Genomic DNA, 17,085 nt, shown 5'->3' with positions numbered 1-17,085 from the left:
ACGGTTTCTTGCGTGCGAGGTCCGAAGCAGATTCATGACAAGAAATTGAATTTTCCCAGGGTACGTGCAACTCCGTTACACAGCATCTGTGCATTTGTTCAACGCGGACTCTGAGAGACAGAACTTCTTCGATGCAAGTGCACGGCAACTCCATTGCGATGGTGTTGTGGTGGCGTTTTTTATCTTCACTGAGCTTGAGATGGTGTTTGTTTGTTTGGTCAATCACTCACTCGAAATCCCAATATATTGGCCCTGATGGCGGGGTCAATCAAATATGAAGAGCGATGCTCGTCGCTTTATATTTTGAAGTTTGTGTCTTCTTTCCTTTTCCTTTAATTTTTGAAGCAGCACTTTTTAGTGAATTTGAATGAGGTAATTAGGTTGCTATGGACGTGTCACTCTTTAATAAAGCGGAGTGTACCATATGTAAACCGTTGTGTGGCGGATCTGCACCCTTAACACTGTCAGTTGCAATCTGTGATCACATTTTGCAAATATCACCATCTCTCCCTTCATGGGTTTGGCCTTGATCTCGTTACATCAATCTGAGCTCTTACCCTTCCAGCTTTGATGTATATCCAAATTTTTGTTTAGAGGGGTCAAATGCCTGATCATTCGACCTGCTCAGCAAACATAATAATCAGTGAGCTACGTTTGCAATTCACGGAGAATCTGGATGTAGAAGAAATATTCCTATCATTTTGTTCTGGCAGTCCGCTTTCGTGATTTATTGTTTTTGCTAGCAACAAAGTTTGCAAAGCTGGTATCTTAAAGGTTATTTTTAATTTTGATGATTTAGCCAAGAAGATCTTCAAACAACTGCGTCTATTCATTACCGTAGCCCCATTGCTTCTATCGTCCGGCGCAAGATGCTAACCACAAATGAGATGTTACCACTTGATCGGTTGCGCAAGCTGGAAAAAAGGCGTTTTCTCAAAGAGCGAAAGGGCCAGGTACCTGTTATGGACGCCGAGACGCTACGTGAGTTGTGTGTGTCCAATGATGGATATGAAACACCGGAGCTCAACGAAAGTTTATATGCGCACTTCCGCGGGTTTCAGCGCATCGAAGGTCTAGAACGCTATTGTAGCTTGAAGGCCCTTTGGCTCGAATCAAATGGACTGTCAAAAATTGAGAACTTGGAGAACCTTACCATGCTGCGATGCCTCTACCTTGGCAAAAATCTAATCGAAAGGATTGAGAATCTTAACACATTGCGAGATCTGAATACGCTAGATCTGAGCGAAAATCGCATTCAGTCACTAAAGGGAGTTGCAAATCTTCCAAATCTATTGTCACTTAATGCATCACGCAATTGCATCACCTCAAAAGCAGATTTGCAGGAGCTCGCTCAGTGTCCACTGCTCAACAACATCGATATCAGCCACAACTTAATCGCTGACCCAGAGGTTTTAAGCGTGTTCAAATTAATGCCAAATCTCAAGGCGCTGAGAATTACAGGCAACCAAGTAATTTCCAACACGCGCTCGTTCCGAAAGACATATATTGCAGCCCTGCCTGAGCTGTCATTTCTGGACCGTCCCATTTTTCCTATTGAACGTATATCTGTTACAGCGTGGCAGACTGGCGGAGTTGAAGCGGAACGCGAGGCCAAAAGTTTATTTGTACAGCAAAGAAATGAAGAACGACGGAGCACTTTAAAAGAATTTCGAGACTGGCAGACACAAGTGAGAGAGCGATATGGCACAGGGTTGGATCTGGAGCGCGAGCAGAAAGTGCTTCAAGCCACACCAAGGTCTATGAATCTGGGGGTCACTCGATCTATGGCCGAGAAGAATGCAGAGGAATGTGCCGAGTCGGACGCCCGCATGAAGGAGAGTCGCACAGACTGCGGGCAAACAATTCGCAAAGCGCTGGACAAGGCAAAAGAATCTTTATATTGGTCAGCCTCAGCCTTACCACAATTGAATCAAACTCATGCTATTTCTTTAGATTCGCAAATCTTCGAGAATGAAAAGAGCGGTGAACTTCGCTCAAAGCGTGAAAACAAGGTATTGAAGGCTTCTGAGGCCACGTCGAAGGGAGCAAGACTTCTCGCCCTTGGTATGAAAAGCCCGATTACAGCTGTAGAGGTCGAAGAGAAAGTTACTGGAACCCCTTTTCCGATTGATCAGGTGGCGCAGAGCATTTTATTGAGCGGCGATGAAATGCAAGCTGCCCGAGCTACTAATACCGTCGCAGAGATGACGAGAGTACGCGAAAGCAAGATCGAGAATTCAGTGTTACGCACGACAACCGATACCGCAAAGCAGAATTTAAGTGGACGTAGCGAAGGTAGCGAACGACATGACACCTGCGCCATGTCTTTGTTCACCGAGGAGCCGTCAATACAGCCGGACCTTCCACCTCCACCGCCAAAAGCATTGTTTCGTTCGATTCAGCGCGGCTTAGCCGATGTCGAGCCGCGTGAGACCTGGGCCCAGCTGCAGCAGCGTGCCAGCACCACGCCCTGCCAACTGCGTCCACATTCGCTGCCGTCAGCTTTTGGGGTGCGTAGTTTCTAAGAAAGTTTTCACTGAAAAAGACATGACCAATAGTTTCATCAATGTGGGTAAAAAGCAGGAGCATGACTGCGAGCAAATCGTTCAAACACAAATAGAAAGTGACAACGACAACGCTATTCCCGTCCGCGCCCTTAGTCGCGCTGAAATTCTACTTGACTTAGGGAAGACGCAGCAGCAAGACGAACATAGTCGGCTACAACAAGGTGTTGAGCTGTATACTAATTTGTGTGAGCTGGATTGAATATCACAATCTAGTATTCTACGAGTTTATTTGATAGGTCGTTAATATCATTAAGTGTGAGACTTAATCAAAAGTGGGACATTATTGTCACGGCAGTTGGTTGCTACGTCGCCTGTCGCTCTGTGCATTTATCAATCCACAGCCGCCACAAATCGATTAATTTGCCAGCACTTTAAGATCGTTCACTCGTACAACTAACCGACTAACTATCAAATACCCAATCTCTCTCGTTAGCGCAACACTATGTGGATGGTAGTGCTTACGCTGCTACTGTGCTCGCTCGTAGCTTTCTTGGCGTTCGGCGATATCTTTCTGACGCGGCTGTTTCGTTTTTTTTCGGCTTCGGTCGTGGGAAAAAGCTTTTGCATCGTCTGGTCGCTGCGTGATGGATCATTAGAGGTACGCGATCTAGTATTGGACAATCATGTAATGCCCAAGCTGGAATCACTGGTCGGGCTACCTCTTGGCTTTGAATGTTTGAAGATGAAGCGCCTTCTCCTAATTGCACCTTTCTGGGGACCCCTTGTACGGTTAGCAACCGGTCAGCTCGTAAATTCAGACCATGCGCTCACTAAGTCCAAAGTTTTAATTGACGGCCTGCGCCTTGGTCTGACTCTCGACGCCGCTGAGAAGTGGATGTGGCACCGCGATGAGAACGCAAGGCGCCGGAAAGACGCAGTCGAAGAGGCGGTTCAGGCACGAATAGCGCGCGTTAATGCCTGGACGGCTACAATTGTTCAAAAACTGAAGGATCTTGCGTCTCTTCGCGAGCAAATTCGTAATGTGGAGAAATTGCAGGCTCAAAGAATAAAAAATGTCAGAGCTGAGGCGGCAGAGAAGCCTGCGTTCTGGCACGTCTGGGTAGACAAGCTGCTAGACTCATTTGAGTTTGCGTTGCAGTCGTTTTCGCTTGTCGTTTGCGATGAATACTCCGGGGCCACTTTAGGAATTGCGATAGAGGGTTTCGAGATGGGTCAGAGCGCTCCGACTAGTAAAATCCCACGTAAGCGCAGTATGCGATTGGTGAATTTTGGAATGTATCTTAATCCGAAGCCTGGATGCAACTTGAATGCTTGTCATTTAATTGCTCCGCTTACGCTGGAGATTGGCGTTTGCTTGCCTTCTATACTTCAATCGCTCGTCATGGGATCAGGTCCTAAGGAACGTGCTCTGGAACTTGAAGTTTTATTTGCAAGAGATCAAAACTGTGAAATTGAGCTGCGTCCTGCTCAAGTAAATATTCTCTTGAAATTGCTGCAGCCAATAAATTATTACTATGATTGGCAAACGGCAGTCACCGTCGAAGATGACCTCGCATGCTTAGAGCTGGACCCAACCGAGTCGGAGGAGTACATGTCGCTCTTCGGTCAGCAGTGGAAACTCGATAACGAGACTAGTTTACTGCGTCGGATGTACGAGGGATACAAGCGAAAAGATTCCATTGACAAGCGAAAGGCTAGATTAGATGAGCTTGCAGTGAAAGTTCTTGCTACGCGCCTCCTTTATTTGCGCTCACTGTCGCTCGGCTGGGAAATTCCAAATGCAGGCACGCCGTTGTTATACGTGAGTGAAGAAGATATAGAAAGAGGAAATTTACGTCATTTTGCGAGAAATCCGGTTGATCATTACGTGGACAAAGAAAAGCTGCCGGAGTCTCCATCATTATTCCATTTATTCCGAATGTCCTTCAAGATGAAAAGACTGAACATTCAAATAATTGAAAATAATGAGAACAAGCTGATGACTGTTTTTGTGCAAGATGTAAGCTGTGAATTACGCTATCGAATGACAACGATTGACAAAAAGGATACTGCTGTTGAAATAGCGCTAGATGTTATGCGTTTTGGCTTGGTGGATAATCGCGACGCTCCGACAAATGTATTTCGTCAGATATTGGATCGCAATCCGGACGCGAAAAGAATGATGACTGTTGCTGTTTCGCAGCGAGGGGACGGTCACATGGACCTCGAACTGACTTTTAAGGATTTTTCGCTGTTAATTGTGTTTGATCCGTTGTTGTACTTAGTGCATCAATTTTTGCCTGCAATTGGTGAAAATGAAGCGGAACAAATGCGCTTTATTGCGTGTGAGAAGGCAAATAGCATGGATTCACCGGAATCGCGAGATGCCGCAATCAACATATATGAGGAAGATATTCCAAAATCTTATTCGCCTTTACTGCTTGGTGGAATGCCGCTTGGATGTAGCATTGTTTTTCATGGCTGTGAATTCTGTCTTGTTGGAGATTCCAAGACGCTCAAAACGCCTGTCTTGGCCTTTACTGCTGACACTAATCTTCGAGTCCTAGGATCGGAGCGCTCGGAGGCCGTAGAGCTCGAGCTGGTGGACGTTGCTTTGACTCCTTGTACGATTATTCTTCGCGACGACAGCATTGATCTAGACATTGGTGATTTGAGGACCATTTTAGAAATTGAGGGTGAAGGTGTTGATTTCTCAATGGGTTATCGAGTTGCTGTGGGTGACCCGAATAAAGACTCGTCTATAAGCGGTATCAAAGCGTCGGAAAGTGCTATTAAGACCGCGAAGAGCATGTGGAATGTTGCTCGCAAAGCTGCTTCGAACCAACAAGTAATTGAAGTCGATCATGCAGAAATTGATATGAACTCTAGTAGCAGGGATCGCAAAAAAGCTGGTGCCCGTCGGAAGCTGACAATGCAAATGTCTGACTTTGCGATGAATCTGTCTCCGACTGACTTAAGCATCATTTTAAGCATTATGGCATCGCTCACTGAAGCGATGAAGGAGGATATTGAAGTCATTACGGAGCGAGAAGAGAGCGAAGCCCGAATGAAGGAAGCAAGGCGTGTTGTTGAAGAGAACCGCTACATGGATCGACTCAAGAAGGAATTTAAGCTGCGTGACACCGACGGTGGCGGGACGTTGGATGTGTCGGAGATTGGCGACCTACTGCGAAGTGCGACTGACTGTGGCAACCTGACAAAGAGTGAATTTAATGCAACCGTAGCAGACTTTGTCAACATTGTAGACTGTGATGGTAGTGGAGACGTGTCCCTTGAAGAATTTGAAAGTGCTCTGAGCAGAAACAAAATATTGTATCCGCGTCTTCACCAGAAAGTGGTTGCTCTCACTGGCCAAGAGTACGTCCACCCCGATATGCAAAGGAATAAAGTGCCTTACATTTCAGGGTCCAAGGCGAACACACTTGCAAATGCTGCAGCTCTTGTTTCCTTTTGGGAGCGCTACGAGGATCAAATTGGTGCTACAAAGTCATCGTTGATGGGACAGAGACCAATTATCGTCCAGAAAAAAATGGTTCGTGCATTCGAAAATTACGAGTATGCTCAGGAGGCGTGGAATCGAATTATAAACCCGTCTTTGATTAAACCGTCTGAGCAGAGCCCTTGGTTGCTTAGTATGGAGATGGACATGGGAGGCCGAGGAGACGTGATTGATCAGTTGCTGTCAAGTCTGAATAAAGATTGCCACGATCAAATTGTGAACCCTGGATCACGTGAACAGCAGACTTTTGTTCAAACCGTTCTATTTACATCGTTTGGTGGATTCTACTTGCGACTTATTGACGACATGTTGCCCATGGGAATACCAGCAATCGAGATGTGTTTGGAAGAACTGGGCGTTTACGCGAATTTCTCGATATGGGAGGGCGAATCGTCTGGCTCTGTGATTGATTCTAGGGAACAAGAGCGATGTGGGAACAGTTTTGGAATAGCCAAAATTACTTTTGATCTTTACGGCAATTATTACAATACTAAAGCGCGTCAAGTCGAACCATGTCTAGAGTTTTACCAAGGTATTTTGGATGTAAGAAAAGAGCCCGGTGCTCCATGTACAATCATTTACTCGTCAGATCATTATTTTCAATTGAACATAACTCATGCTTTCATGGAAGCGGTAAATTCAAACATGGCCGCTTTCTCGAAGGTAGAAAATCGTGCTGAAGCTGAACGTCCGCACGTCAAAGAAATTGGCGCTATTTTTTGGATGTTAAATGAAAGTGGAGTTAATGTTAAATATTACATGGTGGCAAAGAAAGTAGCAAAGGAGTGTGTGCGGGAAGAAATAGTGACAGCAGTCACTGCTGTTCCATCTGGTGGGGCACATGCATGTAAGCTTTTGAGTAGCTGTGAGGCAGAAGAACACGAGCAACAAAATTTAAAGGAGAAGCAGCTTCGTCAAGCTTTCAGAAGTGCTGATCATGATGGAAGTGGAGAATTAGATACAGAGGAAGTGCGTGCTGTGCTTCAAAGCGTTTATGAAGAGGAAGACAAACAACGAAGAACGTCAGGATCAGGAGCTTCATCTTTACCCAGACGCACTAGTAGCAGCGTTATGGAAAGTGAGGTGGACTTTGCCAAAGCTGTAGAAGACTTCATCGCGCTGGCTGACACGGACAAATCTGGACAGGTTTCGTGGGAAGAGTTCAAAAGCGCAATAACGAAGTCGAGAGCGAAAGTTGAGCGCTACCTCACTGTTGAAATCGAAGGCTACCGGACGATTCAAGATATTCCGTTGATGTCGATTGGCCAAACTCAAGTATTTGAGTTGACACCATTTTTTGAAGATGTCGAATCTGAGAACTCGATTGCAGTGTTGTACGACCTTGGAGTGGCTCTTTTGACGAAAATAGAAAAGCTGACACGCCACGAGCTGCAGAAAGCGTACGCTTGCTTGCTTCGCGTGAAGGAGCTCGATCCTAATTACGAATGGATTGACTCTTACTACGCCGACTGCATGCGCCAGTATGTCCCTGTGCTAGCTGCAATTCATATATCCGTCGACGGTTTTTATGGTCTGCAAGTGAAAATTTCCGGTGGCGAAAGTATTCGCAATGGAACTGTGAAGGATACGGAGCTGCTCATGTACAACAACCAAGGGGATATAGCAGCTTGTAATCCAAAGCAAGAGTGTGGACAATACTTTTATATGCTTTCGGCTCTTGCTACGATTAGTATTCCTCTGGACCTGGTTGGAGCTGGGTACTTCGCCATTCGTCAGAGGGGGGAAACAGACTGGAGCAACAAGTTAGAATTATCCGTCTCGAATCAGCGGTTATTCAAACAGTTGACAAGATTTGAGCAGCTAGAGGCCAAAAAGGCTTTGCGAGGTGAAAGTAATAGCGCAGTATCATCTACGAAACGTGTGAAAGAAAAGTTGGGTACAAATGCCGCCCTTCCCGACCCAAACGAGTTCATGCCTGTTGGTAAAGAAGTGGTTTACCCATCATCGAGTTGTATAGACAATCAGCCAACTGTCGTAATCGAAACAATTTCTGCCAATGAATCTCGCTTAGGAACCTGGTCACTGACGATTCAGCCGCAATTGGTGCTCCACAATGTTTTGCCTTGCAGTGTTGAATACGCAATTGTTCAGCCTGATGATTGCCCACCTGATACACTTACAAGTATGGGGACGTTTCGCCTTGTTGACGACCCTGATAAGGACAAGAAATCGCGATCTGTGAGGGTTCTGGGCTCTATCGATTACTTTCGATTCGTGAACGAAATCAACTGTCGCAAAATGTGGATTGAAAGCGGCAAAACTGTTCAAGTTTTCGGTCTGGATCTGAGCAAACCCGCTTTGATGATAATGCGACTCTGTGCTAGTGAGACAAATCGTGCTGCGACTTGGAGCACACCATTCTTATTGCATCTTGAGACTGATCGTCATGCATTCAATGAGAACGAGTTCGAGCTGCAATTTGATGATGGTCCAAGTTTCATTTTTCACCCGCAGTGGGAGGAGAATGCTGCTCGCTCTGTTTTTTTTTACTCACCGTTCTGGGTTCAAAATCGAAGTGGATTGGATCTACGCTTCAAGTTGCAACGGGGACGCTCGTGTACCGTGGAGCAGCATCGTGCTTTCTTTCCTGATGCCAAGGAGATTCCTTTGATGGTTACCGCACCGCCTGATAAGGCTCTTATTAGCGTATGTCCATATCAAGAAACACCTTATATGTATGAAGGCGAATCCTTAGTCTCTGGAATGATCAAAAAGTATCTGCCAAACTTTGAAGACTTGGGTTGGTCTGAGGCCGAAGACTTGTCAGCCGTGGGCAGAAAGGGAGAGCTTCGCCCTAACGGATCTGGAAATTATTCTTTTGTACTTGCATTTGAAATCCAGGCGGCACCAGCACAGTTTTTCCGGTCGAAAATTCTCGTGATTTCTCCACGATTTGTGGTCTTAAGTACTGTGCCGCGAAAACTACAGATGACCCCGATTATATTGGACAAGAAGGGCAACCGTGGCAGGGGTCGATCTAAGGAGACTAATTGCACCCTGAAAGAAGGTGAGGCAGTTGTGATTTATCGCTTTAGAGGCCCGGAGAAATACGTCGCTGGTTTGCGTATTCGTGACATGGCAAATGATGCCCAAGACTTGGGCGATTGGAGTCCAAATATACCGCTATTTAAGCTAGCTTCGAAGCTCAGTGACCCAAACGTAGTTTACAACATGTCAGAAGACATGGTGTTCTGGACTCGCGGATGCTTAGGTGATGGTCCTGTTTGCAGCGTCAGCTTGCATGAGACATCAGAGACAATTTTTGCTACAGTTAGAGATATTTCAGCAAACCCAAATTATCGCATTGAAAATCGTTCGACGCGTTACTCATTTCGCTACGTTCAATATGGGGTAAAGACAGCAGAGGAAATCGTTTTGGGACCATTGGAAAGCCATACATTTGCTTGGGAAGATCCAAATGGAGACTTAGAACTGCGTGTGACCGCAACCCACTGGAAGGTTCCAACGACAGTAAATTTTATGCAAATTGGAGAAGTAAAGCATGCGCCTCAGGGCCTTTTTGGTGAAGTGTACATTGATAATTCGACACGAGTCTTTGCCTTGGGAGATACCAAAATATATTCAGAAGTCCGACAGCGTCCATTCGTTAATGACTGGCTTACTAATACTGTGATTGATGTGTCAATGCACGGACTTGGTATCACACTGGTGGACGAGCAACCACGAGAGGTTTTGAACATTACTATGGAAACCATTATGATATATTCGAAGGCTCTGTCTAGAAGCGTTTCTTTGATTGTTCATCACGTTCAGTTCGATGATATGACTCCGCATTCTCCGTATCCTGTCGTGTTTGCTCCTCTCGACAGTGGATTTAACAGTGACAAACGTGAGGGGTGGCTGCCTGGTGATGGAGAACGTCCATTTTTCACGCTGAGTTGTGAAACACTTCCACAAACTGGAATTGTCATTGTTAATGATTTCGATTTGCAATTGGGATCTATGGCAGTTAAGTTGAGACTCGAATATTTGTTTGGGTTAAGCAACTTGTTATTTCAGTTCATTCCAGGAAGTGATGAAGCTACTATACTACAGCAAGGCTTGGAAGCCAAGAATACGATGCTAACCCCAAATGTTCCCATTCCAGATGGCTCGATGTCAGCAGGCACACTGATGTTTTTCAAGCGCTGGCACATGAGTGAATTTGAATTTGACTTAGTGTTTGATTCATTGCAAGAAGATAAAGGGGAAGGCATTACCGCAATTTTAGGCAATACCTTGGGAAGTATCGTTGGTGGAATTGCCCACGTGACACCAGAATTTCACTTCAGTGAAATAATTTACCACAATCGTTTTTTTAATGAATACGATTTAATTTATGATGTAGTATTGAAGATTGTTTACTCGGTTATTGGTCAATGGTACAAGATCGTTGGCAGCGTTGAAATGTTGGGTGATCCAGTTGGACTCGCAACAGACATTGTGGATGGATTTGCGCTGGCGGCACGCCAATTGAAACGCGATGTTAAGGGTAAGAGTCGCCGAAAAGGCCAAAGTGCCGTAACCGTCGTTCAAACTGTCTTTGGCGTGCCGCTGAAATCCATTGGAAAGGTATCAAATGGCCTGGGTGACGTGGTGAAAAAAGCGACGAAATTTGAAAGCCAAGAGGATGGTAATGAGCCCCGCCACATTCCCGAAGGTTTTGTACAGGGTGGCAAGGTTCTTGGAAAGAGCATTGCCTATGGAGTTACGGGCTTTGTCAAAGAACCCGTCCGCGGAGCTAAAAGGGGTGGTGTTAAAGGATTTGCGAAAGGTATCAGCCGTGGAACTTTGCAACTTGTGGCATCTCCAGTTGTCGGTACCCTAGGCGTGGTCGAAAAGTTATCACAGTCCGTGAACAATACGACACACTTGATGGATGAAAAGCATTTTGAAGGTACTCGCCGACCTGCGCGAAACCTACAAGCAGGATCACTGAAGCAGCTTTCAGACTCTAATGTAATTACTGAGGTGGAAGTGCACTGCTTACATATCGACGGTTTGCCTGACAACGTGAATCCGAAGGTTGTGGTACGCGTATACTCACAGACAGACGGCCATCCTGCAAAAGATCTAGGACTGTACAAATCGTCGACAGCGCATCACACTAGCGCTCCTAAATATGACCAGTCGTGGCTGCTAAGTGTGACATCGGCGGATACTTATATCGAGGTGAATGTCTATCATAAGCGCAAGCCGCTTCCCAAAAAGCGCCTTGGGCATGTCCGTTTTTCTATGGAGGACATTTACCGTGATTTTGAGTCGGTTCCGGCAAAGCTGTTGACTGATATGAATGCCAAAATGCAGCTTAAGCGCCGCAAACGCGTACGTGGGAGTATCATAAGCAAGCTTGCCTCAGCTGCTGAGCATCCAATGGAAATACGTGACGACTCGTGGCGACAGCGACTCAACCGCCTGCCAAAAGCAGGTAGCAGCATTTTATCAGAGGACGAAAACGAAGGATTTGAAGATTATGATCAGGAGGTAAGTGTGCTGAGCGGAAACTCAGTTTGTCTGGATGGTACATTTCCACCTACACCAGTAGGTATTCCACTGCAAGAGTGTGAAACGGAAGCTAAAATTTATTTGAGTATCCGGTATGTGAACGACATGCGGCGTTACGCGTAGACTCACAGATTATTCCATATGACATTTCCAAAAACTAGAGTGAGAGTAATACGGACGACGAAGGCCAATCAAAAAAATATGCTAGCTGAATACATCCTATTTTACATACTGCATGTTGAATTCAATCTTCAGTATAAGCTATTGATATTAAGAAGCTGATGCAATCGCCAAGATGAGAAGTGAATGACTTATTGGTTTTGATGTCATTAGGTTGATCAAGCCAACAATGTGATTTATGCAGCTAAGTTCATCAAAATGCGCGTCAGCTCATCTAACCACCGAATACATTCGTCCGTATGTCGAACTTGCCATGTTGACAAGCAACTGTAAGTGATTGCGGTGACCAATGGACGATCAACATTACCGCTCAAAGAAGGTGGCTGCTGTAATTTGATCGCACTGATGGCCGACATATTATCATCCATATTTTGACGCAAGTGATCACATCCACATACATACAAATGTATTTTAAACATTGCGTGATTTTTAATCTTGATTGAAAGACAGCTGCACATGCTGCTTCGCACAAATATTCCAAGGAACCAATTGCTACAATACAAGTAAGCAAAATCGCGCATGCGCCGCCGTAATTAGCAAATTAAATTTATTTGCCCTATCGCCTCCTTGTCTTCATCTTCATTCGAGTCGGAGCGTGAGCTGCCGCACCTACTGCTACTTGTTCCGCTGCAGCCTACCATAAAATTGTGAAGCTTAGAGATGATCATATCAAGAGCCACTGAGTTGACACCGTGAGGAATAATAATGTCTGCCACGCGCTTCGATTGCTCGACAAACATCATGTGCATGGGTCGTACCGTCTTCATGTACTGATCCATAACAGATTCAGCTGTTCGACCGCGCTCCTCCATATCACGATGCAAACGGCGCACAAGGCGGATGTCAGCGGAAGTTTCTACAAATATCTTGATGTCCATGAGGTTAGCAAGCGTTTGATCTGCAAAAATCAAAATACCCTCCACTAAAACCACGCTATTGGGTTTCATAGGGGCGGTAGCTTTGCAGCGCAAATGTGTATTAAAGTCGTATATTGGAACGTCGACCGTCTTGCCAGCTCTTATCTGTTTCAGGTGTTCGATCATTAGGTCAGTTTCGAGCGCATTTGGGTGGTCAAAGTTATGTTTTGCACGCTGTTCCATGGAAAGGTGCGCCAAATCCTTGTAGTAGAAGTCGTGTGAGAGATACGATACGCGGTCGGCGCCGAATTCGGCCATGATGGCGCGAGAGAGCGTAGTTTTGCCAGAGCCTGAGCCGCCACACACACCCACAACGAGAATCTGATTGCACGAGTCACCTGTTGAGCGCTTTAAATTCGATACTGGATCCGTTGAGTTGTTAATGTACACAATTTTCTTGACCAATTCCAATTCGCTTTTGGTGGATACAAGTGGTTGCTGCATCGTAAATCTTTGGCGCTTTCGGCGTTCTGAGCGCGCGTGTGTAACCAACAGTGCAGTTACCAGCGCTACCCATACTGTCGTCAACTCAAAGCTGGCCTTTACCATTGTCAATATATAAGAGAAACAATTTATCGACGACTTTATCCGAATTATCATTAACGAACTGTAATAAAGAATGACAAAAAGTATTTTTATCCCGGTAGCTATGCCATACGACACATGTTTGTTTTGACAGTCCAGGATTTATGTCTTCTTTTCCAGTTCACATCTAGTGAGTGTCGGCAACTGAGTCAATAAGAATCTGATAGCCCGAGTCCAGCGAAACGTTGAGGTCGCGAATAGCTAAGCAAATGGCTGGAATGTCTGTAGCTATATCGAGAAAATCCGCCAGAAAGACCAGCAGCTGGAAGTCGCTGATCCGTTTGACAAATGGTTCGCTGCTATACTTTTGTAGCTGATACTTCAGTGCTGCACGGGTTTGATATACACCCTCGCGATTGATTTTGGGAAATTCACATCGTAGCGGCGACGCATGCGGTACGACAGGCACCACACATAGAAAAAAATTGTTATCCACCTCTGTGGCGGGCTTAGCCTCTACTAGAGCCGTGAATGTGTCGTTAATTGCGCAGGCCTTGGGATTATGGTCGTTTTCCATCAGAGCTCCGGCCGCAAACATTTCAACACATTGATTGCTAACCTGAAAGGCCTCAAACGATGCCTGACCTTGCTTATCCAGCGTAACCTTAAGCGTAAGGAACAGTGAACTTTTGCCGCCAGCATCAGCTTGCAGCTGCGCTGCCAATAGGATTTCGCGCACCGAAAAGTGAAAGTCGCTATCTTCGCGCGGAGGGTGCGAGAAAATCCAGCCAACCTTTTCACACCCCAGCGCTTCTGAGATTGCGTCCACTTTTTCTGCATTTAAATCGTCCAGAACTTCAAATCCATAAGGGTTTCCCTCTTGTGGGGGCTCATAGATAAAATCGACAGTCACCTCCTTAGTCTCAGAATTCACGGAGCCATAGAGCCAACCACAACGCGACTGCTGAAAGGCAAATTGACGCAAATATGCCTGAAAGTCATTGCAACTTGCGCCGTCTAGATGAACTTTTGTCACCTCTGGCTCTTTTTGCGCGGTGAGCTTAAACTCAAATTGAGCATCCATGCGCATAAATTCACCTAGCGACCAGTGCATCTTCATATCTCGCAAAGACTTCATCCCCGGCCGAAAAGCCTGCTTGTCGGCACGGTCATGATATTCCACGCGCGTTAGCGTACCGTCTGCGTTAATTTTAGTTCCGATAGTACCACCCGTTGCAACCGCTTGACCTTCGTAGTCTAGAAAGAGCATGTCGCCGTGGCCTAATTGCAGTGTACGTAATGTCTGCGTGTCAGCAGTCTGCATCGTGGCTTGCTGGTCCAGCGTCAGCCGCTGATGCGTCGGAGCAATTGAGTGCTGTTCAAAAATCCACAGCTTGATATCTGCGATAGTGGACGATGGTGTTAGGTTCTCGATTCGCCATATGCCATTCTTGGAGCGCACGCGAATTATCATGCTTCTTAACCTTTATATCTTACAGCAAAAATCAAAGCTTTGGCCATATCCAAGTTTTGATCTAAGTAAACTCAACTGTTTAAATCATTTATCAGAAAAATATCGACTTGAGTAGTATTAAAATCAGGGAGAGCTGTGTTCTGCAATGGATGTAATAAACACCAAGTTTATAAAATGGTAATGAGCCAAACAGAAATTTATGAGCCGCAAAATGATTAGCTCTTCCAAAGACTAGTTAGTTACTATTGAATTTTTCCCGTCAAAACATTGAATGAAAGTCTATTTTCTTAAGTGGTGCCTTGCAAGCATATAAATCAACGAGCGATACTACATTTCGCTATTGCAATATAGCTGAGTTAGCGATTCTGATTGAGTACCGCTAACTAGAGAGTCTGGTCTATCATGACTAAGGCTAGCGATTGCAAAGCAAAAGAACTTAGTCGACCACGAGCTGCCATCTAGTCCACCAACATCGTTTTGGCGCTAAGGCGCTTCTCGCCTGGGCTAACATATTGTTTCCATGCCTCCTTTTGCTTGTGAGCCGTGATGTGGTGATCCAGAACCTCCATCATCATTTCTCTGTCGAACACAGATGTTGGCGAGCCATATGCTGCTGCTTGAAATGCGATAACAAGCTTCGAGACTTCACGCCCAGAGAAACCGTCGATACGCGCCGCCAGATCTTCGAAATCCGAGTCCTGGACATCTTCCACGTAAATCTTTTTAGCACGAGAATTTTTTGGTTCACGTATGTATTCGTCGAAATACTGTTTGAGCATGCGCACACGCTCATCATAACCAGGCAGTCGAAATTCTACAATTTCATCTATACGATCGTTGATGGCCCAGTCAAATTGCTCTGGCTGATTACTTGCGAACACGATCATAAACTTGTCACTAGCCTCGCCCGTGCGATAAAGAAACGCATTAAGTGCATTACGCATATCTTCGCTCATGACGGTGTTGCTGCGTTTTTGGAGGAACGCATCAGCCTCGTCAACGAAAAGAAGCAAACCCCGACGACTTTGCGACGCCCAATCAAAAAGCTTATGAATTTCCGTCACACCTGCGCGACCAAGCGGAGCAACGTCACCACCCGTGAGAATGGCGTACTCGAGGCCAGAGTGACGGGCCAATGCCTTTGCAAAAAGTGTTTTTCCTGTACCGGGGGGGCCGTGCAGCAGCAAGTGGCGAAAGGGTGCCCGATTAGCTTTTGTGTGAAACGTGGACAGAGCCACGCTGCGCAGGCGTTCATTTAATTTGGGCTCAAGTACGACTCCCTCGAGGGCATCTGTTGCTTTCTGAAGACGCAAAGCACGCTTAATGGACGGAATGGGGTTGGCCACTACCTGTACGGCTGAGCGACGCGACGTCTCACGAACCAGAGAAGGTTTGCCCATACGTGCTTCGATGTATCTGCCCGCAACATTAGTGGACACCTTAGCGGTGTAGATACCAAGAGCCAAAGCCGTCAAAGTTGCGACAGTTGCCGTGAGCTTTTCTTTGTCGTCGACAAAGGTCATGATACCCGAGCCAACAGTGTTACCAGCTAGCTTGATACTTTCCAGTACTGTCTCACGGTACTCCTTAGCACGCACACGGGCCTCCTCAAGGTGTAAATCGTGGTTTAGACGCTCTTGTTTGATGCGTCCCTCAGTTTCGGCTGCAACTTTGGCTAGTTCAGTTTTTTGCCGCAGCTCAGCCTCATAGTCAAGTGTTTTGCGACGCGAGGCTTCCTGACGTCCTAAGATCTCCTCCTGCTTTTTTAACTCCTGCTCCTTCATGTATTTCTGCGCAGCGAGTTGATCGGCATACTGTTTGCGCTTAAGCTGGTCCTGGTACTGTGCACGCTGCTGGTGTTGACGCGTTTCTTCCTCTAGTGTCTTGCGACGTTCCTCACCCTCCTTCTGCACGCGTACAATCTCGTATTGCTTGTAGAGTGCCTCATTCTCCTTAATCTTTGCCTGATTCTCTAACTGTTTCGTGCGTTCAGTTTCTTTTGCCAGGCTAAAAGCGTCCTTGGCGTGGCGAGAGCTCTCAAGCTCGCGAGCGGCCTTGGCTGCGCGCTCCAAGCCCGACGGGTCAAACGAATAGCCGCCAGCTCCATTTCCGCTGACATTGCTCCTGGGCTGTGACAATGTGTTCTGCACTTGTTCAGTCGCCTCGGGTGCGGGTGCGGGTGCGGGCGCATTGCGCTTCACGCCTCCACCACCGAATCCGCTAAACATTGGTGACAGACAAATGGACTGGATGGGGTACGCAGATACCCGTACTTAGCTGGATTGATCATCAATTTCACATATTTGCGAAATTTTGAAAACAGCGTTATAAAAAAATAAATCCCACCAGAAATAAGGCAGGCAGGCATCATTAGAAGCGTATTTCAAACGTGGGTTCTCAATTAATCGACACGCACCCATGCAAGAAATTTAGGCT

At 46.1% G+C, this 17,085-nt stretch overlaps 5 protein-coding genes across 5 annotated transcripts; 2 read left to right on the top strand and 3 right to left on the bottom strand.

Moving 5' to 3' along the window:
• Positions 1-869: 869 nt before the first annotated feature.
• PHALS_09483 (dynein assembly factor axonemal) lies at positions 870-2,766 on the top strand (the record flags this gene model as incomplete). The annotated part of the gene is made up of 2 exons (XM_024723281.1): positions 870-2,510; positions 2,584-2,766. 2 exons carry the CDS (start codon positions 870-872, stop codon positions 2,764-2,766), a joined length of 1,824 nt encoding a protein of 607 aa, XP_024571726.1.
• Positions 2,767-3,009: 243 nt separating this feature from the next.
• PHALS_09482 (hypothetical protein L917_16699) lies at positions 3,010-11,676 on the top strand (the record flags this gene model as incomplete). Its single annotated transcript, XM_024723270.1, has 2 exons — positions 3,010-3,165; positions 3,250-11,676. The coding sequence occupies 2 exons, from the start codon at positions 3,010-3,012 to the stop codon at positions 11,674-11,676; spliced, it is 8,583 nt and encodes a 2,860-aa protein (XP_024571725.1).
• Positions 11,677-12,289: 613 nt separating this feature from the next.
• PHALS_09481 (RxLR-like protein) lies at positions 12,290-13,199 on the bottom strand (the record flags this gene model as incomplete). The annotated part of the gene is made up of 2 exons (XM_024723259.1): positions 12,290-12,367; positions 12,492-13,199. 2 exons carry the CDS (start codon positions 13,197-13,199, stop codon positions 12,290-12,292), a joined length of 786 nt encoding a protein of 261 aa, XP_024571724.1.
• Positions 13,200-13,362: 163 nt separating this feature from the next.
• PHALS_09480 (Nuclear pore complex, rNpl4 component (sc Npl4)) lies at positions 13,363-14,649 on the bottom strand (the record flags this gene model as incomplete). Its single annotated transcript, XM_024723248.1, has 1 exon — positions 13,363-14,649. One exon carries the CDS (start codon positions 14,647-14,649, stop codon positions 13,363-13,365), a length of 1,287 nt encoding a protein of 428 aa, XP_024571723.1.
• A 458-nt stretch (positions 14,650-15,107) lies between these two features.
• PHALS_09479 (atpase family aaa domain-containing protein 3) lies at positions 15,108-16,877 on the bottom strand (the record flags this gene model as incomplete). The annotated part of the gene is made up of 1 exon (XM_024723236.1): positions 15,108-16,877. One exon carries the CDS (start codon positions 16,875-16,877, stop codon positions 15,108-15,110), a length of 1,770 nt encoding a protein of 589 aa, XP_024571722.1.
• Between the last annotated feature and the right edge of the window lie 208 nt (positions 16,878-17,085).

The sequence above is a fragment of the Plasmopara halstedii genome (assembly GCF_900000015.1).
Source record: "Plasmopara halstedii genome assembly, contig: Scaffold_42, whole genome shotgun sequence".
Lineage (NCBI taxonomy): Eukaryota > Oomycota > Peronosporomycetes > Peronosporales > Peronosporaceae > Plasmopara > Plasmopara halstedii.
The sequence above is the reverse complement of the archived record's forward strand: the minus strand, read 5'-3'. Positions and strand labels throughout refer to the sequence as shown.